This window comes from Lasioglossum baleicum, chromosome 1 (genome assembly GCF_051020765.1).
Source record: "Lasioglossum baleicum chromosome 1, iyLasBale1, whole genome shotgun sequence".
Lineage (NCBI taxonomy): Eukaryota > Metazoa > Arthropoda > Insecta > Hymenoptera > Halictidae > Lasioglossum > Lasioglossum baleicum.
In genome coordinates, this window is record NC_134929.1 from 7797565 (window position 1) to 7823988 (window position 26424).

General features: G+C 43.3%; 1 protein-coding gene across 2 annotated transcripts in view; it reads left to right on the plus strand.

Moving 5' to 3' along the window:
* The window catches only part of LOC143214378 (uncharacterized), a 75769-nt gene that overhangs the window by 22032 nt on the left and 27313 nt on the right, over positions 1-26424 (plus strand). For both annotated transcript variants that reach the window (XM_076435370.1, XM_076435381.1), the window contains exon 2: positions 23472-23575. In XM_076435370.1, coding sequence (XP_076291485.1) covers positions 23494-23575 — 82 coding nt within the window. In that variant the 5' untranslated portion in view covers positions 23472-23493. The remainder of the gene's footprint in view (positions 1-23471; positions 23576-26424) is intronic.

A 26424-nucleotide genomic window follows, 5' to 3' on the forward strand; every position in this document is an offset into this window, starting at 1 on the left:
AATACTTACTATAGGAGTGGAAACAGCCTTTGAATTTTCCATTCCATATTCTGTTAATACTTTTTCAACAAATTTACTTTGATCTAATATTAACGAAGTATTATTTCTAGTTATATTAACACCTAAGAAATTTTCAAAAGAGCCAAAAAATTTTACCTCAAATTCTTTTGACAGTTTTTCTTTAATTTGATTCAAATATTTAGTATTTTTACTTAGTATTATTCCGTCGTCTACGTATATTGCCAATATCAAATGACCTCCCTTTGATTTGAAAATACATTGGTCTGAAGGAATCGGATCTAGCCCGTTTTGTTTTACAAATGATTTGAAACGTTGATTCCAATTTATTGGAGCTTGTTTCAGTCCGTACAAAGCTTTTTGCAACTTACAGAATTTGTTTGTGTTTCCGAATCCTTCTGGTAACTTTATATAGACTTCCTCATCTAAGTGTCCATACAGGAACGCAGTTTTTATATCAAATTTCAGAATTTTGTAATTTCCTAAAACAGATAAGGCCATTAACAGTCTGAAAAGATTTGCATGTAGCACAGGACTATAGGTTTCGTTGAAGTCAACTCCTTTTTGTTGTTCACATCCTCTGACTACTAAACGTGCCCTGTGTCTTCCATCATCCTTTATTTTGAATATCCATCTTGCACTCAAAATCTTTTTGTCTGATATGTGATTAGGATCTACCTCAATCCATGTTTTATTTTTTTTTAAGGATGACTTTTCCTCTTCGATTGCAGCTTTCCATTTTTCTGCATCTTCTCCATAGATTGCTTCCTTGTACGTTAGATGTACATAGTACTCTCCAAGTCTTTCTGGTAGATTTCTTTGTCTTTCACTTCTTCTTGGCATTTCTTGTCGATCTTGATCAGTATTTTGTATATCTTCATCCTCATTTACAGATGTTTCGTTTTCTTCCGAGTTTTCTAATCTGCCTGTCTCTTCAGAGTTTTCTGATCTGTCTGTCTCTTCCGAGTTTTCTTCTTCTTGATTTTCTTCTGTATTCTCTGTTTGATGTTCGTCTGTTTTACTGTCTTCTATTCTAATCATTACCTTTGATATTTTACTTTCATTGTTTTCTTGTTCTTCTTTATTCTCATTGTTAAAGATTACATCTCGTGCTAGTGTTATTTTTCTATTTTGTTCATCCCATAAGCGATATCCGCAAGTGGAGTAGCCAACCATAACATATTTAGTACTCCTTTCATCTAATTTTTTTAGTCGTCCAAGTTTTTTTTTTGCATAGGCGTTACATCCGAAGATTTGTAAATTATCCAGGTTAGGAATTGTTCCATGCCAATTTTCCGCTGGCGTTTTATCACTCGTGGTGGTAGGACTTCTGTTTAACAAATAAACTGCTGTTCTTACAGCTTCTCCCCACATCTCTTTGTTTAATCCGGAATCCAGCAAAAGAGCTCTTGCTTTTTCCATAATTGTCCGGTTCAACCTTTCGGCTTTGCCGTTTAGCTGTGGAGAATAAGGTATCGTAAAATCTAATACAGTTCCATTGTTTTTACACCATTGTTCTAGATCTTTATTTGCAAATTCTCTACCATTGTCACACCGCAGCTTTGTTACTTGTTTTCCCCATTTAGTTTTACATTGATTTAAATAGTATTTAATTGTTTCTGTTACCTCATATTTTCCTTTGATGGGAAATACAGCTGTGAAATGCGTGAAGTCATCGAGAATTGTTACAAAATATCTCATCCCGTCCCAGGTAGGTGGTTCTATCGGTCCACACACGTCGGAATGTATGATTTCCAATGGTTTTGAGGCTCTGTTTCTCTCCGTATTAAACGGTTTTCGCGTTTGTTTCGCTCTCATGCATATGTCACATGTTTCTAGGTTATTAGTAGATATAGACATTGAGTTCATACCTTTACTTAATTTTTCCAATTTCTTCATGTTTGCTCCGCTCAAATGCCCAAGTTTTCGGTGCCATAGTAAGGTCTCGTTTTGCAATGTTAGCAAACTTGTAGTTTTGTTTGTTTTATTGAAATCGATTGCATATAGTCCATTCTGTCCTCGAGATCCTTCAAGTACCGTTGTATTATTTTTTGAAATCTCTACTTTGTCCTTGGTGAACACAACCTTTCCATTGTTTTGAGTGATTGCATTTACAGACAATAAATTTTTCGTGAGTTCTGGAATCAGTATTACATTGTTTAGTGTGCAATTTTCAGTTATTACTTGCCCTGTTGCTTTGGCCTTCATTGTTACCGACTTTTTTGCAGTAGATATTTCGGACTCTACAGTTTTTACATCACTTAGAAGATTAATGTTGTTAATCATGTGGTTCGATGCACCTGAGTCAACTACCCATTTATTTTCACAGTCATTGTTTTTATTAACGTAGAAACATACCTTGTCTTGAGTACGTCTAGCAGTTGATACATTTTTATTCTTTCTAAAGTAACAGTCTCTCTCTAAGTGGTTAGATTTCTTACAGATTCCGCATCTTTGTGATGATTGGTCACTCGCCGATTCGAAAGATTTCTCCTTATATCCTCTTTCGTTGCGATTACGTTCTGTTGACCTGCAATACTTAGCCAAATGGTTAAAACCATTGCATTTGAAACACCTTCTAACAGAAGCTTTAAAGGCAACATTGTCGGGCGAATCGTCCTTTTGTTTGTTTCTGTTTTCTTCTAGCTGTAACCTTGTTATTAAATTCGTCAAGGTCCTTTCGGCCAATGGCGTCGAATCCCACGCGCTTGCGAAATGTTTGAACTGAACAGGAAGAGTAGCTAATATTTTTGTTATTAACATTGTATCGTCTATTGTTTGATCCAATGAATTTAATCGATGAGCTAAATTTTCAAGAGTACTCACGTGAGTCGATATATCGCTTCCTTTTTCGAAAGTACAGTTAAAGAATTCTTGCAGCAATGTACATTTCATTTGTTCCGTATCTTTTCCGTATATGGCCGTTAATTTCTTGAACATTTCCATTGAGGTTTTACAATGCAGGAGATGCATTTGCGGTTTTTTCTCACTTGAAAGTATGATAACTTTTTGCGCTTTTGCATCCTTAAGTTCCCAGTCTAGCTTCTTTTGCTCGTTCCAATCGTTTGCTGGCACAATTTTCCCAGTCGCTACATCGAGTATGTTTTGCGACTTAAACAGAATCGTCACTTGGAATTTCCAGAACTGAAAGTTGGTTTCGTCCTTCAGTTTTTCTATATGATCTGCTTCATTATAACCGTTTCTGGCAGCCATTTTCACTTTTGTTTCACGACCACGTGTATTTGAATTTCGAACAGAACACTTATGGTTTAACTTGTTAGCCTTATTAATTTTTTCACTTTCCTACAGTTTTACTTATTACTGCTCTTTATTATTTTTTACTTGATTTTAATTTTGCTTAGACTTTTCGACAGCTCTTAGTATTAGGTTAGTTTTTAGTTTTTACCTTTTTTACTTTTCTTTGGACCTGGGCCCATAACCTGTTGAATTTTATCTGTTGTAATAACAGTATTACTTTTACTGGGTATGAGCAGAGTAGGAATATATGTATAGACTGGTTTTAATATAACAATTTAATCTGATACTTGTATATAAGACCTTCTGGTTGTGCGGTCGTACAGAGACTGTATTAGATACATTGTTCAGAGTATACACAACACGCAGTAGTACACAACAGGTGTCACTACAACTATCTGTTCAGATGATAATTGTTTGCACCTACTTTATCGACAGACTTGCCGTTATTACAATCAACATCTGGAAATGAAATATTTCCATTTCATATGATTTTCTTAATTTTATCGATACAAAACTGATATAATACCTCGCACAACACTTTCAGTAGTTTATTAACCCCTTGCACTCGAATGGCGAGTCTGAGGAGCCACTAAAAATTGCCATACCATTATTCAAAACAGTTTTAACATTATTAAATTTGTCTGTATTCTGATATTCTGATGTGCGCAACGTAAAAAAGATTACATAGAACAAAAATGATCTGGGTTTAAACACAAATATCTTGATATTGGAATTCAAATTGCTTCGAGTGCAAAGGGTCAAAATATTAAATACGTTTAGTAGTTTATTGAATAACGGTATAAGAATTATTAGTGGCGCTCCGAAACACTACTTAAATGCAAAGGGTTAAGATTACCGCCTTAGATGGCTCACTGCTGGAACGATTTCCATGAGGACCGATCGGGGGACGCGTTTGTTACCATTTTCGTAATTCCAGCGCGATAAAAGCAGCGGGGCACGAGGCGGCCGGGCCGGCAATTGACCAAGAAAGAGTTCTCGGAACGTTCTGCGCTCGCCTCTCCCGAGGAATGTCAGTCTGCGTCGTTGGGGCCATTTCTTTCGAATGTCCCGGCGGCGCTCTAAAGACGTGCCATTAGGCCGCGGCGAGATGCGAGCCGGCGCGGCATCTTCGACGCGGTTTAAAGGACGAAGAACGCGGATACCGCTAGTTTGCATAATAATTAATCACCGGTGCTCCCCGTAACGGACAATATCCGGCGCTCCTTAGATCGTAACTGACCACATGTGCCAATAATAACGCGCCGCGGCGAAAGAAGGGAAAAAGAAGGAAGCGCTACACGATAACGGAAGCCGGCTTCAGACAGAGAGAGAGAGAGAGAGAGAGAGAGAGAGAGAGAGAGAGAGATTCTCGAGTATCTCGATGCGCCATAAAGCGGTCAAAGATAAATGATCGAGAAATAATCAGACGTACTTTCGTCGGAGCTGCTTCAGGAAGCAATTACGGGCTGCTTTATTTCGCCCCGACGATCCGGGGCTAAATAGCTCCCCTTTATGCGCCAAGGGGTGGTACCATGTCCGAGGAAGTTGAGAAACATCCAGCGGAAACGTAAAATATTACGTCATGTGGAAGCATTACCCTGCTCGAGTCGACGTTACGCCTCTTCTTTACGTCCGATGAGCGTAAGGAAGAGCTTAAGTAGCGTTATAAATCCGAACGTCGATGCCGCGGCGGGGGTAATGACATCGGGCCGGGCACGGAATGGGCGGTGAATCCTCCACGCTCAGGATTCCTGAGAAATTTCGCGCTCGCTTTTCGCAGAGCCCCCGATAAGCCACCGTTGTCGCCCGTAAAACCAGTTCTTTTCCCTTTTCCCAAGGCGCTCCGCTGGGAAAAAGCCATTCTTCCAAAGGATGGCCTTCCAGCCACCGTAAAGGAACCCATCGAACCGCTAATACACTCCGAGTCTCTCTACCTTGTAACATTCATCGTTCACATCGCGTTCATTCAGTTTGAAGCGTCTCTAAAAATGTTACAGATGGATTCTCGTTCCATTAGAGATTATCTCTTTTAATCTTAGAACCTGATCAGATCCACGGTCTACTAATCGTGCTCGCTCACTAGCAGAGTACTGTATTAACACTAGAACCAGTTCTTTCGAATTGAATCAGGAATTTTAAAAATGTTGGGTGATATTCTTTATTGTCTTTGTTTCTGAAAACGAAGAGAAGATAGAAGACTAAGGCCAAGAAGTATTCTTTGAAAGGGTATGGAATGATTTCTTCAAGCTTCTAAAAATACCTGCGGCTCCGCAGATTAATACCACCAACGAAGATCGAGCAACTGTGGAACTGGGAGCGTATCGGACAGGCCGCGCGACGGCTGGATCTCTGACATTTCCGTTTAATTAATTTCCTGGAGATCGGTCCGACATAATAGAGGATCGGTTATACATCGTGGGTCCTGGCGGTCGGCAAAAACGAGCACTAGATCCCGCATCTCCGAAACAGCCGGCAAAAAATTTTAATCGAGAACCGTGAACGAACGGAGGAGAAGGTGGGGGGAGGGATAGGCGGCGAACCCTTAAATCACGCAGAATCCCTTTCCAGGAACCTATCGATTCCAGTGGACGGTTCCCGGGGACCATTATCGCGAGACACGATCTGAATTATGCATAGCCCGAGCAAGATTCGCTGTTCGATGGGCTCTGGTTGAGGGAAGAGCGCGACGCCGTAATTGATGGGCTTTAATGGACTGAAGATTACAACATGGTGTGTTTTAATTACCGCGATCGCTGTACGCTTTCCTGTTATTAGGCGATCTGATAGGCAACCGAGCGATCGTAACGCCCCGACGACGCTTCGTGATCGCCGAGGACCAGTCCGGTACTCGTACGAGGATCGCGATCGCGACACTCCGGCTACACCTGTCGCGCAATCATCCGTCGGGGCCGATTACCCCGGCCGAGGGAGCAAAAGATATATCCCAGCTTCTCAACGCTTCCCTCGATCGGAGGCCATTTTAATTCCGTGCAAATTGCCTCGACGATCGACCAGCTAATCCAAATTGCCTCTCTCGCGGTATCGCGTCGAACGTTCCGGGATGGAAAGAACGCGTAATTGGATTAGCGCTCGTCTATGACGATCTTGCATAGACGAAGATGGCGCCGCGCCGCGGCTCCAGGCCAGAAACCTGTTCCGCGAGCCAGCACCGCGATTCTCTTCTCTACTTTGTGGCAAAATTAATTTTCCAATTACCGCGTCTCGAATCGCAACCATCCGGGAAACGGTCCCTAGCCAGAGATTACAGGGAGAGGCGCGATCGAACCAAGAATCCCTGAGATTACGCTGAACAACGAGTAAACCGGAGCGCGCAGATGATACCGGCGCGGCGCGGACCTTCCAGCTTGCGGACGATCTGCAGCGTACACTTAGTTCGTGTTTCTTGGTTCTTGTGCTTCGGGAATTCGAGTTTAAAGTTTCGCTTGATCACAGTAGCTGCATCGTGTACGACAAACTTCAGTTTTCCAAACGTTCCAACTTCATTCTAATTCTGCAGGTCTCTAAAAGGCGCTACAAGACCTCATAAAAAGAAATGAATAAATAAAGCTGCAAGTATCATTAAGCATCGTCAATTTTTTCATTGCTTTAACTATTTGCATCGAGTCCAATAAGAACAACGTTGATCTCAGAGAAGCAGATTCAACCACATATGTAACAAAAATGGATCCGTCAGACTTCGAAGTCGAATACACCACACCTATCGTTTTTCCACCTGTCACTCGTGGCATGACGTAACTCGGAGAACTCCTGGTAGAAGATACACTGCGAGCCGAAGTTGAAAAGATCGGAGAGTACGGTCCACATCATAAACCGTGCAGCGTTTTGTCCGGACGAACGCTAATGCGTTCCTGGCCGGTGCGTACCTCAGGAACGCGGGCTCGCGAGTTGAATAGACACGACACGCCAGCCAGACACAAAACAGCCACTTACGGATTATCCGTGGAACGACGCGTTGCATTCCCAGGGCCCCTGGGTTCGTGTTTACACGAGCTAGGGCACTTCTCGCCGGAAACTCGGCAGCAAAGGCGAGTTTGCCCTGAGAGTTGGCCGGGGGAAGCAGGAGAGCCTTGGGAACGTGAAAGACGCGGTGGAAAAGGCTCTCGTCAAACAAAAAAGGGAGAGACCCGCTTTTATTGCGGCTTCTAACGTTCTTCCCTCCACCTCTTCTCTACCCTTTCTCGCCTTGCTTTAACGCTGATCACACAGGCGAACCGAAGTCGGCGGAGACTACGAAATTGCTAACAGCAGCCTTTGTCGATGAGGGAAAACCGAGGACAGAAATCGGCAAAGGCGTTAATAGATCGTGTAAACTGGTTGCCGACGCGACAGGGACCGCCAGGGAGGGTTCTCTGTCGGAGAGGGAACCGTGTGGCGCTGTCGAAATTAGATAAGAGGCGACTTCCGCCATAAAAAAAACTTGCACGGGAACGGAAAGGGAAAATAATAATATCGAGAGCCGAAGCGGAAACCGTTTCGTCGTCGTTCCACGTGAATTTTTCCACGGTGTTTCCCGGAGGGAAAAGCTTGTTCCACTCAAGACACACGAAACACCGTAGGAATGGAAATGGAGGCGGGAACCCTCCTCCGTGAGAGAAGGTGAACGACACCGGGCTGCAAGATGGAATTACGGTTTTATTACCTTTCGGGAGATGCACAAGGCAGATATATATATATGCACAGAGAGAGCCAAGCGAAGAATGCGAGTAACTTATGGTCGAGTTATGCGCCAGGTAATAATATCGAGTTAATTGTACGACGAAAGGCTGTTCGGCAGCCGGACTTCGCTCCTGGATAACGTTCATACCTCGCGGCGCCTTCCTAGATTGAACCTAACGAACCCCCAGGCAAATCGTTCGTTTCTTCCGCTAATTTTCCATTAGCGTGACCGGGGATGCGGGAATTTCAAGTTTTCAGGCTCGAATCAATTGAGTTGTGCCAGGGAAGTATACTTCCCTTGATGTATGATGACGTCTCTGATCCGACGTATGTTTCTTGCGATAGTGCACGTTGAAGCAAAATATTGCTGAATGAATTTGTGCGGACATTTGTTGTTAAGATGAGCCAAATAATATACAGACTTTCATACAGAATTAACTTGTATCTGATATTTTCCACAGCTGTCTTCAAATTTTGCGTAATCAATTTTGAAATATTCCCGAATGTTTAATTATCAAATTAACCCTTTGCGCTCGAAGCAATTTGAACTCCAAAATCAAGACATTCGTTTCAACCCTGATCATTTTTGTTCTATGTAATCTTCTCTACATTGTGCACATGAAATTGAACCTGTTTTCTTATATAAAAGTTGAGCTTTTTACAATTTATAGAATACAGACAAATTGAAGAATGTTAAAACCGTTTTGAATAATGGTATGGACAACTTTTAGTAGCGCCTCAGACTCGCCATTCGAGTGCAAAGGGTTAAAATAGCTGCGACTGCAAAGGGTTAATAGGATCATTAAAAGAAGAATACGATTTCTATTCGGCTCCTGTGTTCTCCAATCAATGAAAACATTTTTATTCTTCATAGAAATCCGCAGTCTGCTAGACCGCCGACGCTGGTATTAAAAATCGCGTCCAGGCCGACCGCAAAAATCGAAACCGACGGAATCCCGACCGCATAAGCTGAAATTTCCCTCTCGCCGAAAGAAACCGAAACCGAGCGAATTCCTCTCGCGGACCGTGAAACGAGCTCTCGGGCTCTTTGAAAAATCCGATCGTGCCACGAGCAAATCGCTCGAATTTAATAATCACCGTAATGAATGCGCCGGAGCAGCGCTCTCTAATGGCAGTGGCATTACGCGGAACAATTTTTGCACGCATGTACCCGCGTCGGGGGAAAAAACGTTTACCACGGGGAACGCGAGCAACGGAGTGGGCCCTAAAGGGAGGGGGGGGGGAGAGTAGAAGTGGTATACGAAGGGGGAAAAGGGATGAGTATCTCTCTCATCTCGAGGCTGTTGGGCACCCGGCCCCGATGCGATCTTCCAGCGAGATATTATAATACCAGGGGAATCGCCGCATCTTGCGGTAATACTCGTTATTACGTGCTGCTGAGCGATCGAACGATCGATCGACACAGAGGGGACGTTTCAATCGGCGACGCACCACTCGAAGGATGGGCAAGATAAATGGGGGGGACTTTGAATACCCTGATGGACTCCTTCGGTCTACCTTCGCCTCGGCGCGGCCCGAACGGTACCCCATCAGAAAAATCGGATGATGGCAGTCATTACGGGGGAAACGATTAACCTCGCCCGTGAATTGGGCCCTACCTGATTCGCATACTTGACGTAATGTGTCATTGCCGTGTGGTCAACGAGTTCGGCCTTTTGTACCGCTTACGTGCCACGTAACGTTATTAATAACGACCGGAGCTCTCTCTCTCTCTCTTTCTCTCGTCATGAATATGATAATACTTCGGCCCCCGTTGCGATTCGTCGCGCTGCCATTTCGATACTTTGGAATTTATCAACGTCGTTCCAGCTAACTAGGCTTGTCTCTTAAGAAGATGAATAGACGCTTAGCGTAACCGCACGGCGGAAATTTAACTCTACCTAAACAAAAACTTCTTTCTGCTTGACTGAACTTCACTGGACCGGCTAATAAGCCGACTGCGGATCTTTATGCAAAATGGTTGTCTGCGTTGGTCTATAATACAGGAGATGGAAATGTGTTTCTTTCTTCAATCGTTTTAATAACTTAGAAATAGGATACATATTACAGAATACACATTTAGGTACATATTAGGTTGACAACTAAATTCGCGACATTTTGCTTCGTAATTCTTTGTATTGTAACATTCTAACCTCGTTCAGTGACCATTCTTTTGACCATTCTTGCCAACCTAATATATGTACAATAAATTTAATTTCCGGATCAATTTGTTAGATGATATTACAGGAGATAACTTGTCGATTCACAATTGAAACTCAGATTGATGGCTCCACTGAAAAGTCTTCAGTCATGGACCATAGATTTAATAATTACAATATGATGTGTGTAGATCCGATCAATATATTGGGTTGACAACGAACTTATTTGCCAACCCAACAGTTTTAGAAAATACAGAAATAACGCACGGAGTGGTTAGAGTGATCCGATCAGTGAAATCCTTAGGTCCCCCTAGCGCGCAGACATCGGAGTTAGCGTAGCGAGGGCTTAGGCGGGGTGATTCCGCGGTGTAGCAAGATTTCGAGAAAAATCGGTAACGCGGCAATATAACATCGGGAATAGTCGGCGTAACTCTGAGCCGCGCGGATACGTCGGATATTGCCGTCGGAATCATTAGCACGGCGAGGCAAGCGAGGCGAGGCAAAGCGATTCGAGCGCGCTCCGGCCGTGTTTAGAACTGCTTGTGGTGATTATATTGCGGGTTAAGGGGCTATCGGGTATTCATTACGCCTAATGACCTCTCGAAGAGTCGGCGAATGCTTTTGGGCACGATGAAACGATGGAACGTGAGGCGGCGGCGGCGGCACCGCGCGCGGCTCTCGCAGAAGATACTCGTCGGGAACAACGGGGTTCGATTACTCAGGGCCTCGGCGTTCACACGAGGGTGCTCGTGCAACAGGTCGGCATCATGTACACGGCCCTCTATTTATAGATCTACCTGAGCTAGAATTACGTGGGGTCGAGGATAAACCTCCCGACTCCTCGTCTTCACCTGAATCCACCAGGCCGAGGAGCCGAGCAGAGCTACCCTCTCCGCCATATTTGGTCGGCTCGCACCGGCAAATCGCGTTTCACTCGGTGATTCCCTGGAATTCGCCCCGACCGAACCGATCGACCGGTTTTCTCGTTCCTTCTTTTCCCTTTTTTTTCTCTCTCTCTCTCTCTCTCTCTCTCTCTCTCCCCCCAGAAACACCGCCGCGTCGGTTTCACGAGATTTCCGAAGACGCCGCGTATGAATTTCACGCGTTTCACTCCGTCATTGGCTAATACGTTCCCATAAACCACGTCGGTCGGCCGATAGAACGTTATCGACTCGATTAAGGGTTTCCTCCCCCATCCAGCTCGCATCCTTCAGGACGATCCAAACCAGATAAATTGCTCAATCTCGCTCCCCGACGATAATCACCTATCCCCTGCACGATTACAAGCGACGTCCCGCGAACTGACTCTACTTTCTTGAATAATCGCGCGGTACTAGATTAACCGGCCTATAGCACGCACCATTTCCTCCCAATCTTGACGTAGCCTACCCAAGGGAATTGCGTCTGTTCGAAATGATTCTGACTGTAACGAATCGTGCTGCATCCTCTCACCCCTGGAGACCACTCGCGCTTCGCATGACTGGGAATGTTTACGAAAGTGGAAGTTTACCGTAGATTGGATATTCTAGAATCAAAGTATATCCTGCTACGTTTCTCACCCGTCTCGATTCAACCCCGTCGAAGCAACTACTGGCAAGTTACTGCCGAAAATTCGAACGCAATCAAAGTCATTTAATTAACCCGGCGTTAGTTAGGTGGGGTCTCACAGACCCCGGAGATTTTAGGTTGATTGTAACATTGTAACAACGCGTGACAGTTGTTACGTATTTTTGAATAATAAAAATGTAATTTCGTGGATCTGCGTTTTTACTCTGATAAATTACAAGCCTCTTAAGCAATACCTCTAATCTTATATTTATGAAAAAGGTATTTGTTTCTATAGAATACAATATATTATTTCGGTGGGTCTGTGAGGCCCCACCTTACCACTTACGATAGATTTTCCCACCTTACCAACGCCGGGTTAAGGAAACCAAAACTAGAAAAATAAAAGCTCATGTTCTCCGATATATCGCAGTAACAATTAATTTCCAAACACAGTTAGAAAAGTGTCCACAGGAATATTTAAAATTTGAAATTTAAAAATTCAATATTTGAATGAAAAAGATTTAAAACGATGAGATCAAAAGAATTTGAGCACATTATTATCTTCAATTTATTAAAATGATTAAGGAATCAAAATAAATAATATAAATAAGAAACATCGTTTCTTATTTCTCGCAATGAATGGAGACACTTTTTATTCCGCATAAATATCCGCAGTCCAGCGATGATAATAGATTATCCAATGCAAGTCAGCCCTATTTGCATATTCATCGTTCGCGCTGTCGAGAAAGGTTTAAGTAGAATAGGCGATGCAGACAGAGTGTCAGACACGTCTCCTCGAACTGGCACTCGGTCCTGCTGGATAGGAACAACTGTGCTGTTGTACAATAGAAAATCCGGTTAATATTCGACCGGTACGAAAGATCTCTCGAACGTTCGAAGGATCGAGCGTTCCTCGCCAAGCACAAGGATCGTCTTTCAGCTGGCTGGTAGTAGGCGATGGTAGCAGCTAATTTCCAACCGGAGAAGGTTCTCAGAGCCTCGGAACCCCGCGAAACAGATGAAACACGGTTCGCGAGGCGAACGGCTCCTTTCGCGCGGAGATTACTCGCTGATGATCGCGTAACGAGCCGCTGGCCGTCAACCTGTCGTGTGGCCGCGGGGACTAGTCCTGAACTGTTCAGCACCCGGCATGCGGAAGTCCTCGTTCGCGGATGAGACAAGTGCTTTTCTCCATGGGCCAAACTCCTTCTCGGGACAACGGAGATTCAGAGCGTGGACGACTGACAAGAGGAAACATCATAATGCTAATTCCAGTAAATAATAACGCAATTCCCAGGACAAGGCTGGGAAGGTATCGGCTACTGGGGGAGGCTAATGGTAGCAGGGTCACGGGACATCGCAGTTTGCACGGCAATTTGCATAACGTCATTTACCAGCCTCACCTCCTCCGAGTGTCCACCTTCGCGCTGATCCCGTGACCTTTGAACCCGTTGCCGCCCATAAACTGAAACGTGCGGATCACGATCCTACGTTCGACTCGCCTCGACGAGGATTCTTCTGTCACGTGCACGAGCTTGTCGCGAATTTTTCGAGCCTCCTGGCATTAAATGATTTTCCTATCGCAAAGGTTAAAGTTCTTTATCTTCGTTTTTAACGAAGAAGATGACCCCGAGAGGCAACTTCGGCACTTGCGCGATCGTTTAGGTTGACGATCGTGAAAACGGTACTGCTTCTGAATAATTTACTGTATTTTAACATTAGCAAGAGCGGGGAATCCTTTCAAATTCTTAGGCGGCAATTTTCATTACAGTTTATTGAACATATTACTTCAAGATGGAGGTAATGATTCGAATTTATTAAAAACAGACCATTCGCGCCGCAAACGATGAATCAGCAACGAACTGCTATTCGAGCAAGAAGCATAAAATGGCCTAACTGCTGCAGAGCATTCCCCTCGGATAAAGAAAGACGAGTTTCGCCGATCTTCGTTCCCAACTTCTTGATAAAGGTTTCATCTTCCCGAACGGTCTGATGGATCTGCGTCATAATCCTCAGCCAAAGGTTCAAACTATTAGAATTCCGAACGGGCTGCACGGCCGGTGTTCACAACGCGGCTTCCGTCTCATAATGATCGCACCGTTAAGTACAAAACGGCTCCTCTTAAACTAACGACGCTTCTGAATAAAGATCCCATCGATGATCTTATCCGAAGACACTTTTGGAAGCAATTACGATGCGATCGGAGTGAATAATTATCCGCGGGGCTCTCTTCGCGGGCTAATGTAGGAAGCGAGCTGCCCGATCCGAGCAGGTTCCCAAGGACGCATTATGGGCATCACAGCCGAAGCTGGCCATCCAGGCTCGCTTCGGTGTGTAGGATTTAAGATAGTCCCGGTTGTCAATTATCGAGTGGCTCGGCCGCGCGGAATCTCGCCTTGTCCACCGCACCGGGGTAAGATGAAGCATCGCGCGTCGACGGGTCCGCTCTCTGCCTTTTAGGTGAGGCGGATGGGTCCGTTAGTGATTGGACGATCGGGAACGATACCGGGTACGTTCGGGGGCATTACCAAGTCGGAAATGACCGCCGCGAGTCCTGTCAACCGACCAACACCGCTGTTAAACGGTTTACACGAAGTACCGGAGGCTTCAAACTTTCATGGTCTTGCAACGCACAGTTTTCACGCTTTCGGGTGTGGAGCTACGTTTTTCAAGCAGTAGCTGGCTTCATCAGGGGCCAAAGGACATACACTCCCGTCCATAAGTCAAATTTTGGATGCAGACGATGTTTCGTTATTACAGGACCTACAGTATCAAGCATAACTGATTCAACACATTTTAAATCAGAATAACTTTTTTATGAATGGACCAAACGACTTTAATTTCTCTGTAAGGCTAGAAGAATTAGTTTAGTAAATGACGTCTAAAAAATATTTTGAAAAAATGCATTTGGTCGGAATTGCGAAAAAAAATAGTAAAAGTTGATTTTCACTACTTTTTTAGCTGGGCCGAAAATTTCAAAGATTTGTTTGGTCAACTCGTATAAATTATATACGCTCTGAAAATTTCATTGAAATTGGTTAATTGGATCACGAGTTATAATCGATCAAAAGTGGTAAAAAGGCCAGAAATCTTGAAAAATTGCAATTTTTACCATTTTTGATCGTTTATAACTCGTAAACCAATGAACCAATTTCAATGAAATTTTCGGAGCGTATATAATTTATGCGAGATGACCAAACGCACCTTTTAAATTTTCGTTATTGACCCAGCCAAAAAAGTAGTAAAAATCAATTTTTACTATTTTTTTCGCGATTCCGACCAAATGCATTTTTTCAAAATATTTTTTAGACGTCATTTACAAAACTAATTGTTCTAGCCTTACAGAGAAATTAAAGTCGTTTGGTCCATTCATAAAAAAGTTATTCTGATTTAAAGTGTGTTGAATCAGTAATGCTCGTTAGTATATATTATGAAATAAAAATGGTACTCACTAATTTCTTCTAATGTAGAGAAATTTAAATTCCAATTTGGTTTCTAGAGCTGTCCACGATCATCCCGCAATTTCTCAATCTCTTTCTTTCAACATTTATCCAAACAGTATATGGCTATATTTAATTTCGCATTCAAATATTATCGTGTAATAGCTACATTTGATCAAAATGCAACAATAAAATCATGCTGGAAGCTTGTATTCTTTAATTACCATTTTGTTGAAGATAAGTAAGTGTCCGGTGAGATTTATCTACGGCAGTGTACTTGTGCTTCCCTAATATATGTATTAGAACTAGCTCAGCTTTCTGATCGGTGAGCAGTGGACCAGAAGATAAGCTAGTTCCACTATACTCATCGGCAGAATGCGGATCTCGCAAAAGCAAAATTGTTTGCAGTAGTTAGTTTCAACGTCTACAATAATCGAGGATTCTGCGCTAATTTATTGATAGTCTAAATTCACTTGGCCACACTTGTTCATTTTCCTCGTGAGCAGCTCTTCGGAAACGTTGGGAGCGCGACGTCCAGAAGACGCGGTTTACACCTTCCCGAGTAAAAACTAGAAATGGCTTCGGCGATAAAGAGAGTCCTTGAAAAACGCTCATCCGGGGCGGAGTGCGGGCGATGCGCGGAGGAATCTTCGATTAGCATAAAACGCGGACGGGAAGCGATAAAGAGTATAACCCTTCGGGATTGGCTGGTTGAATTATTGTCGGTGTTCCAATTAGTAGATACGAACGATCGAGGTGGTTTTATCGCGCAACATTTCCCGACCAGTTCCGTGGCCATCGTCCACGAATAAGAAGAAGAAGAAGAAGAAGTCGACGACGCTGGTGTTGGCTAGGTGCACGCAACCGCGCCGAGCAAGTCGTCGCTTCGGATCATCGATTTGCATAACACGCAACGCGAAATCGAATTAGCTGCACGCGTAAATGGGCTCTGTGGCCCCCGCCGGTATTGGCTCGTTTGTCGTTAACGTAGAATCGGTGCCGGTTACGGTCCCGATCTCACGGCCCGCTGACACGGGGGACCGTTTCCCCCTTGAGGTCCCACTCTCTTCAGCTACTCTCCAGATGGAGATTAAGAATCTATGAGTTCTACTCATCTGAAACATTCTCTCAGCTAACTACCAATTAAAAGTCCAACTGATCCATTACATTTATTTGAGTGGAATTGTTTGAAAATACGGGTTATTTTTCTACAAACATTTTTAATTCCCATTTCATAGAAGGTACAGAGTTGGGCCCATTGCACCATAGTGCTCCATGTCTTCATAACTATCGAAACGATATCCTCCTGTTCACGAGGTCCAAAAAATCCAATGTGATTTCTGAAATTTTTCTCGAATGTCAAAATGATCTGTGGAAGATATCAACGGCTTCGATAGTTAAAAACGTGATAATACGTAGAATCGGAGCCGGCAACGGTCCCGATCTCACGGCCCGCTGACACAGGGGACCGTTTCCCCCCTTGAGGTCCCACTCTCCGCGAGGTCTCCTCGAGATAATCGTGGAACATCGTCGTAGCATCGACAACGAATCGGGACACCGGATCCACATGGAAGCTTCGCCCACGGTCTCTTCTCCTACACCGGAGGGGATACCGGGCTCAAGTCTGTTCCCAGGTGAAGGTAATCATATTCCGCGTTCCACGGTAATGGTGAACGAACGCAGCCTCCGGGCTCTAACGGAACCTCCGGCACCGGCACCCCATTTCACCGGACCTGTGGGTGCACCTACCTGTGTGTATGCACCTTCCACTACTCTTCACAGCCAAACTCCTCTCTCTCTCTCTCTATGCGGCCGCAATTATCGCGCGAACAGCTGTTATCCCCGATGGGAGAGGTTCGACGATCGTTATCGGACTGTTGTCTCGAACTGCGGTTTCTAACTGTCCTCTTATCCGATCGGCTAATAAATTCCGCGGTTAGAATCCAATTTACCTGGACGATGCACCGGTAGTCCCGGGAAACCCTCGCCGATCCAAACGATAACGCCCCGGCCGCGACCAGCTATTATACATTTCGCAATGGTAATCGGCTTGTTAGCCGATCGCAGACGTTCACACGAGACTCGGAATAATGAGAATCATAACGCCCTTCGTCGCGCTGTTTATCGAGCGCTTGCTCGTGGTGCTGGTCGCGTTTATTATCACAACATCGAACATCCTCGTTGCAATAGAAACTGCTCGGTTAACTCTTTACACACTCGAAATTATTTTTCAATTTTGTCGCGAAGGACAAGTTTCAAGTGCTACGGGCCAAGAAAAGAATCATTATCAAGCCTGCTACAAAATGCTTCTTATTGCATTAAATTATATTGTTTAGTTTTATAGTTATCCATACAGTACGGACTTACCCCACCGTGATAGTACGCACTTGCCCCGTGTAGTAATATGTACGGGGCAAGATCATCTTAGTGTTTTTCTCAGTAAATTTTAAAAAATACAACAAAAACGGTTTATTTAATGTAAACCTACATGAATATTTGTTGTATTTACCTAAAATAACAACGCAGAATATATTAATAACTTGTAAACTATTGCACGTTCAGGATAACCTCAAAGTTGTACGTGTACCTCGCACGTGACTGTTTGGCATTGGTTGATTTAAGCGAGGAAAACACCTTTATTCTTGGGCGACACCTATGTAGAATAGTTCATACTAACTTATACTACATTAATAAATACAAGCTAGAGAAATTTCGTTCATATTATAATGAAAATAACCAATTACCCTACTCCACCTTATTAGAGTCTTAGTGTGGATTTATAGTGGAGCAGCGAGGTGAGCTGTGCGGTGAAAAAAAAAGAAAAACAATGAAAATACATATGTACTTTTTCATTAGTATGTGTCGAAATGTTGTCACGAATGTTGGTTTCTTTTCACCGCGCCGCTATCATCGATGCTCGCAGCTCCACTATAAATCCACCCTAAAGAAACAATAAGAATTCTGTGTAGATGGGCTAGAAGGACCGTCATTTACAACTTGAAAGTCGTCAGTTTATGCAAATGGTTATAGCGAGGTTCTATACATCTTGTTTAAATCTGGAAAAATCAGTTCATAGATGAATAATATAGCAGGTATTAAAGGAACGCGGAGACGGTTCGAGAAACATGTTAATTTTATTTACAGCTTAAAAATCTTCCAACGCTCGTATTAATGAAATTACACCTGTTTTCGTTAGTGTTCCACATTGATAAATGGGTGTCTATAATGTGCAGATATCAATTCAGAACAGCGGCTGTAAACGGGCGTCAGCTCCGCGAGCCATTTACCTTATGCAAATGCCGGTCTCGGGTTTCTGATTCGTATCAATATTGATTTATCATAAAAGGTTTTAATGTCCAGCAGCGTCACCGTGTTACATTAGCGAAGATACATCGCGAGAATTGATCCGAGCTGTGAAGATTTACGAACACGGATAATGAACGATAAACACGGTTTTTCATTTCGATGTGTTTCGATGCTATCTTAACTCCTGTGCCGTTACAAATATTAATAATCGTGATACTTACGATCGGTTAGCTGTATGTATACATTATCTTTCACGTGTTATCTTGACGTAATTAAAGCAATCGTACAATTTTCCTGGCGCGTTTATTAAATCGGTAAGAATTTGTTTTCCTGCCAGAAATTACTTCGTTCCGATGTTATGTATATTGCGCTCGTTTCTTCCGATTATTTGTGACAATCTTAATGAAGGAAGCAGTTTGTTACTGATGGAGAAAATTAATGGAGAGGAAACGTAGCTCAGAAACGTTTAAATGCATTCATTAATTTAACGACGTTCGTATGAAAAAAACGCTTGGATATTATTATATTATTACTCGATGCGTTTATGATAGAAGTGAGCAAGTGCAATTCGAAGCAGTACACCGATTAAGTGAATTTAAAAATACCAATACTTCCATCGTTTAAAACTTTCATACGCAACTTGGTGAACATTAATGTAAATTGACTTATGTTAATATAAAATATCACGCATGTGGAAGCATAAAGATTCTAAGGACGGAGGAGAGATATCTATACAATCACTTCTTAGGAAATTATTTTTATTATATAAATAATCGTAAAATAAAATATCTGGAACCGGTGATTTTGACCGGTGATGGTAGTTTTAGTGTTAAATGAATTATTCTGAGTACAATTAGACTCGGTAAACATTCCCAAAGAAGAACATAGGAAAGTTATATCTATTTTCTGACATGATTTTTTTTCCGTCCAAAATGGCCATTCGGGATACTGTGCGGCGGTGTCGTCTGTTGTCGGTGTCCCTCGGGACCGAACGGATTCCAGTACTATTATCGCATTCTCACGCGCGCGCAAGCGTGTTCGTTAACACCGGCTCGGACGCCGTTACGACAAGCCAGAAAACGACACGCCTGTACTACGCGTTGTGAATGAGAATGCGAGCGTCGTTTTTAGCGGAGGAGGCGAACGGGTATCGGTCACGCTTCAACCCGTTCCTTTCTGGTCCCCCCCTGTCATGCCGGCCGTGTTTCCCTTTCTTCGGGATCCTGCGCCGGGCATCCACCGTGCCTCGATTTACCCTGATTCGTCGCAAGTCGCGTTACTTTCGTTCGTTGCAGGACCCGGTTGTGGCCGCGGCTCGTCGAACCGCGACTAATTTCACTTGCGCTCTCGATACGGCTCTGCCGCAACCTAATACTACCGATTTCACGTGCCGATACCGTCGTCGTCCGATTGCCAACCCTGTCATCCACCAAATCGAAATTTTACCCCGTAGATAGCCCATCATCTGCCATTTTGTTCTGGAACATTCTCGCTTCTTGGGACATTGATTGCTGGCTCACATTGTTGCGAACTGGAATATTTATTTATCACATGCTTGTACACTCTCGCCCATAAATCATCGGACACTTACTTGTCTTCAACAAAATGGTAATTAAAGAATACAAGCATCTTGATTTGATTGAATGCAAAGTTTAATGTATACATATTCTATTTGAATAAATAGTTAAAATTATGGACAGCTCTAGAAACCAACTTGGAAAACAAATGCCCCACTTAAATTTTAAATTTGTACCGAACAAACAGACAGACAGACAAGAAAGCGAGCTAATAAAAACGTGGTAAAATTAGAAAATATAAGAATAATAATTAGAATTTAGAAAATAGAGGATATTTCTCTAACGAACTGTACAGATAAGTAAGATTTGCACGGAACTTCCTAACAATTTAGACGCGGAACCATCGCGAAGCTGAAGAACTTCAAAAAATCCCGACTAGGAATTCGAGAAGCCGAGCCACACCTCGAAGTCACGAATACTCTAAATAATTAAGATTTGCGCCGAACTTCCGTAGAATCTGTTCCCGTCGAGTACACCGAACCCTCTCGCGAAGTGAAGAACTTCAAAAAATCGCGACCAGGTATTCGAGGCACAAATATTCGAGCGATGCAAGGAAGATTTGCAGCCTCGTGTTCCTGCAAGCATTTCCGATCGCTCGGTGCCGGTAATCTTCGAGCTTGAAAGCAAAAGCATTCTCGATCGGCAAGGTACACTCCTGGACAAAATGATGACACTTCTATTAATTATCCTCTTATAAAATGTATCTATTAGTTCCTCGGAAACTATCTGGAAAGTTCAAAACATGATACGCTGGACAAGTAGAAGAAAAATGTTCTAGGAAATATCTAAAAGCATTGGGGTACTTTTAGCAATTATTTCTAACGACGAAGATGGCGATCGACAAAAATGTTCGGGGAAGATCACACCCCTTTGGAATCATTTTCTACATTGAATGTACAGTTAAAATGATAGAGCGTGATCGAATAATTTTTGCCACGCGGAGAAAAATGTTTTAAACACGAGGGGTTGATCACGCCCTTGGAACCATTTCCCACATTGAATATAGCAATGATAGACTGTGATGGAATAATTGTTGCCAGGGGTAGTTTCCGCGAAATTGAAGCTAGCACTATATCATTTTGTCCAGGAGTGTAGCAAGAAGGAGGCGAGAGAGCTCGAGTAGCGAATTCCAGAAGGCTGACCTTCATATCCCGCGAATTCTGCCGCCTCCGCTGTTCGTCGAGTGGCGGCTACGTTCCTCTCTCGGCAGCGAATACTTGAGCGAGTCGGGCCGGGTCGAGCCGAGCCGAGCCGAGGCTGGCGTACTTGTCAATGCGCGTTCATACCCATTCACCGAATTCCTCGGTTCAATGGGCCGTATCCTGAATACGCAATGACACGTAGGTTTTCGCCGGGTTCGAGGGCCCGCGAGATTCTATCCCTCGATTCCTGCCGCGAGCGAAAACACTGGAGGAAACTCATCCGGCCGCGAATCCATTACCGATCGCGTATCTGCAAAGTGGCGTTTACAACAGGCTTCGATCCCTGAACGAAGGGATATCGTCTCTGGTCCTACACCACGTACACGCACGCGTACACACACACACACTTGCGCAAGAGACCGGCTTAGGTGTCACGAGCCGCGTTCCTTCCACTCGATCACAATGAGACGCAGCTGGGAAGGAAGCACCGGACGACGCACGGGGAGAGATGAAGTCGACGGGTAGAAGAGAAACTGCCCACGCTCTTTTATCTCGGTGGCCCTTTGTATTAAGCCGCTGTCGCGACTGGTATGCCGCCGGCTTCACCAAAGTCCACCTTCTCTTCCTGTCGATTCCTCTTTTTGCTCCTCCGGAACCCCGCCGACCTCCCTCCCCTCCCCCGAGATAGATCTATGAAGTTTCGTTTCTAACATACGTAATTCGTTTCCCCAGCCCCGGGGTTCTTCCTTCCTTCGATTCACCCTTTCACGAATTCCTACCTGCCGATTCGACCAGCTTATCCATTACACGCTTGGCACACTATGCTCCGACTCTGGGAAACTTTTCGGGTCTGTAATGGACCGTGGAAGTTGATAAGAAACTTCTGACACTGTCTTTTTATCGTGCAGCCACTGTGATATAGTGCCGGGCTGAATGTGAGCACACCTTCGCCTAAACTCAGGAGACATCACAGTTTTTAACTATGAATTCTTTAACGCAACTTAACCTCCTTCAAGATATATTCCAACCGTGGAAATTCCAATTGTGGAAATATGGCGAATAACAATAATTTTAAGGGAAGGTCGGTTCCGGTATGGGGTAAGAGGGTTTCAACACTTTCACATTTCACTTCACGCCGAATTACACGTGCTCGCTCGCCAGTCACGACGACCTGCATACCCCGAAGAAATATCACGAGAATTCGCCGGTCAAAGTGCGAAGGTATGCGACTGGCTCGCGGCCAAATCGCAGTTACCGCACGTCCAACTGTCAGCAGGACTGTTACACTAGAATGCCACGTGACAGGATAAACGTTGCCTTAATATTCAGCGGAGGGCGCGCAATGGCTTGTTACACTTTGCAGGTTCACAGACGCGACGGTAATAATAGAAAACGCGATCGAGCGATGACCAATATCCTCGCCGGCTACCGTTCGGAATTGGATTCCGATCACTCGTTCATTCAACCGAGATTTTCCTTGTCTTCAGATTCTTCATTTTGTATGATTTTGTCATCTTCATTTGATTTTGTGCATTTGTAATGCGCAGACTGCGGATGTCTATGCATTTATGAAGAAATTTTCTACCAAAAATGATTATAAAAAATATATTGTTACGATGTGTTCAAGTTAAAAAAAACTGCTACCCACCAGCGTTGCAAAATATTTATATTTTGCATGAAGATCCGCAATCTAGTAATGAGTAGACTGCGGATTTTTTTTAAACATACAAATTTAAAACAGTGGAGGTATTAAAAATATTTAAGGTCATCAGTGTATTACTTTTACCTTGATAAGATAATTAGAAAAAGAATGAAATTGTTATTTGACTCCTGTGTCTCGCAATCAATGCAAACATTTTTTATTTTGCATAAAGATCCGCAGTCTAGTAATGAGTATATTTTTCAATTTGAGATTGAAGAAAGATCGCACGCATTGAAGAGTAATTATTAAAACTAAAAAGGAAACTCTTTAAGATCGCATCGTTTAAGAATTGAAAAGCTCTATTTTTGACATAAGAGAACGGAATCAAATGTTATTCCGTATCTTTAACATATAATTTAAATTACTTTGGTTAACAGCGTCGCGTTCACAGGACGTCGAACTTACAATTTGAAACTGGTGCCATTTCCAGCGACGAATATCTAAGAATAGTGTCTGACGAACGTATTTGTCCAAATCTGGTCGTCCGAAACTCGTTTTGCTGTGAACGTTTGTCCTGCGAAGACATTATTTTTAGCCGTGGTTTTCGCTATCGAGAATAGAGCGGTCACCGACTTTATTCAGTCTCGTACTTCGAACGATACAGTTAGGTGAAATTAGCTAACGGCAGATTTTTCTGGTTTCAGGAAACGGAAGAAGTGTGCCGACATGTCGGCCTTGAGCGCCGGGCCCTATCGACCCGGGATTATACTCTGTCTGACTGTTCTACTGGCATCGCAAACTAATTCTGGTGAGTCTCTACAGCGAATCCGTCGATGTTACTTTTCTCAGATAGGAACCTGTTTCCAAACCGCGATAGTTTTATCTTTCTCCGAACGATCTAACACGCCCGACGCGTCGAAACGTAACTCATTTGGCAGCAAACAGGTGTACGTGAGATTGCATGAAAAAGTAGTCTCGACGAGGAAGAACGTTCCTCTCGGATAGACCTCCCATTCTCTGTGTACGTTTCTCTGAGGAAAAAAGAACCATTCCACGAGCCTGCCGGCATCACAATGCCTGCCCTTCGGCAGATTTCGATTCCTAATCCGAGCTACGGCCTTCTGGGACCGAGACAAAAATCTGCTCTCGCAGAAAACCGTGTTCCTACTATATTATGGACGCTCATTTAAAAACTCTTGTTTTATTAGATGATTTCATAAGTTCGTGACCGTGATTTTCACGGATGCCACAAACTGTACTGCACGACGGAGTGTAAAAAAGAAAATTATATAATATAATCGATTAATATCTATAATTATATATAATTGATTAATAAAGCTGCATTCTTTAAAATTTAAGAATTGAACTTTATTTTTAAATTGGGCACGAACGTAAGTAATCATCTGATATTTTAAATTTATGTATACATTAAATTATTTTGACTTTGTTAATGTTCGAAAATATTGTTCTGACCTGTCGATATTGCCATTGAATAACTTAGAAAAAGATTGAAGTACATACACGACTAAAAGAATTAAATATATTATTATAAAGAACAAATTAGTTGACTTTCTTTAGTCAATAAGCACGAGAGAACATCTTAAATTTGTCATAGTTTCCCATAACTAGAAACGATGTCGTTTATCCAGGCATTGAAGTTGCTACGTAATTTGGTACCTTACGTAAATGGCCTGTTTTTCAGGAATTTTTGTTGAAAAATGTAATGCATAGATAGATTTAAAATTTGAGGTACATTGGCGGCTTGAAAATGGCATCCAGGGCCACAGAACAGGTCTTTCTCTGTACACTAGTATAGGTTTTAACACAGTCAGATTAAAAAGGAACCGAAGGACCCCACTTTATTTTGAAAATAACGTACAAGAACACCTCGGATCACTTTCTAACTTTTCTATCCTATTTCTGAGGAAACATCCTATCAATTTAAGCAAAAAAATGCTAAAAAATTTAATTTTACACAAGGTTCCCCCGTTAAGGTACGAAGAACGTGTTTCAAATTACATACGCAATTGTTCGAACACTGCCTGAAGTTAGAACAATGGCTGCCATACTCGGCCGATATCCGAATGAGTTGGCCAGGTCCCGTCAGGACATCGAACCTATCTTTGTCCTTCCTGCTCCCCGAGCGGAATAGTAGTCTTACCTCATAATGTTCACCTTTGGCATCCTCCCGGGGGCCCATGGTGCTTTCCCATGGACCTGGCACACCATATTCGTTCTTCGACGGCTCTAGGTTCGTTCCAGAGCGGCGGTCTCCTCTCCATCACGAGCCACGCTCTTCAAGGTATCGTGGAAGCCTCTTCTTCCGTTTGCGTCGAGCCGGTTTCGGATTACGTGTATCCTCGATCCCCCGTCGGTTTCGATCGATCGAACAACGATCGACACCGATTAGTCGTCTCTGCATGAGCCACGATGTGACGAGTCGCGTCGGAAATCGTTCGGAAAGGCTGTGGCTACTTTCACCTGCATCACGATTGCGTCACACGAATCCCCGAGGTCAGGTTCATGGGAAACGACCGGTAAATCACTGCATACGGAAACTGGCTCCTGTAACCGAATATTCTACACAGCAGCTTATCCTCGGATTCTAGATACCTGAAGGTCCGATTGCGAAACGGTAAAACACAATTAATATGCGACGAACGGTTCAAATCTACCGACTCGGCACTCCTATCCCCGTTCCGACCTTTTAATTACGTTATTAGTATCTCGTTACGCATTCTAATCGACAGAATTCATTCGAGATACGTGTACGATATAAATCGTATAAATTAATTCAAGACAAACACAGGTTTTAGGAATGTTTTGTGAATTAATTACGTAGATCACTTTCTTAATTAGGTTGTTAGTTAATTATCAGGTTGAATCGTGTGGTTCTTTCCCGTTGGAACACGTTCTTCGGTTCTTGGTGAATACAAACGCGAAAATACGAGATTGTGAGAATTTAGTGGAGCTTCTCGTGATTGTTTAGTACAAGTATGAAAAATTTTATTCATTTATTGAATAAGATATTGACTGTTTAGATTGTTATTTCGGCTTCAGTCGTGTGATAATGTTTTCAATTAATCTATACGATGGAATAAGTTAAAAATGTACTTCACAAACAACGAAGGATGAAATAAATGTCTGTGTAGCTCCTACATCTTGCAATTAATACAGACTATCTTTCTTTTCACTAATTGTGGAACTGTTAGTGTTCCTAGAACGCTCAAGCTATTTTTTGCTTCTAAATTTGATCAGTGGACCGCGGATTTGACGGAGTAATAACAAAAAAATGAATAAGTGGAACACCAGCGAAAATTCTCGTCTGGACGTTTCAAAAATCGAGTAACGCGAGCGTGGTCGGTTAAATTCGAAAAATCCGCGACCGGACGTCGCTTCCAGTAATTGCTTTCCGGACTCGGGTTGCATCAACGCCAATTTGGAATCGATCCCGTTCGGCCTACAGGGCGCGGAATGATTCGCGGAACGACCGGCTACCTCGAAAAGCGTGGACGTGCAAAAACGTTGCATCGTCGATGAGTGCCGATCGGAGATGCGCCATTTTTTTGTCCCCCACCGTGTGCCGGTGCCTCCCCCCCCCCCCCCCCACGTCAATTGGCCGCTGCTAATTCACCGAACAACAGGTGTGGATAAACG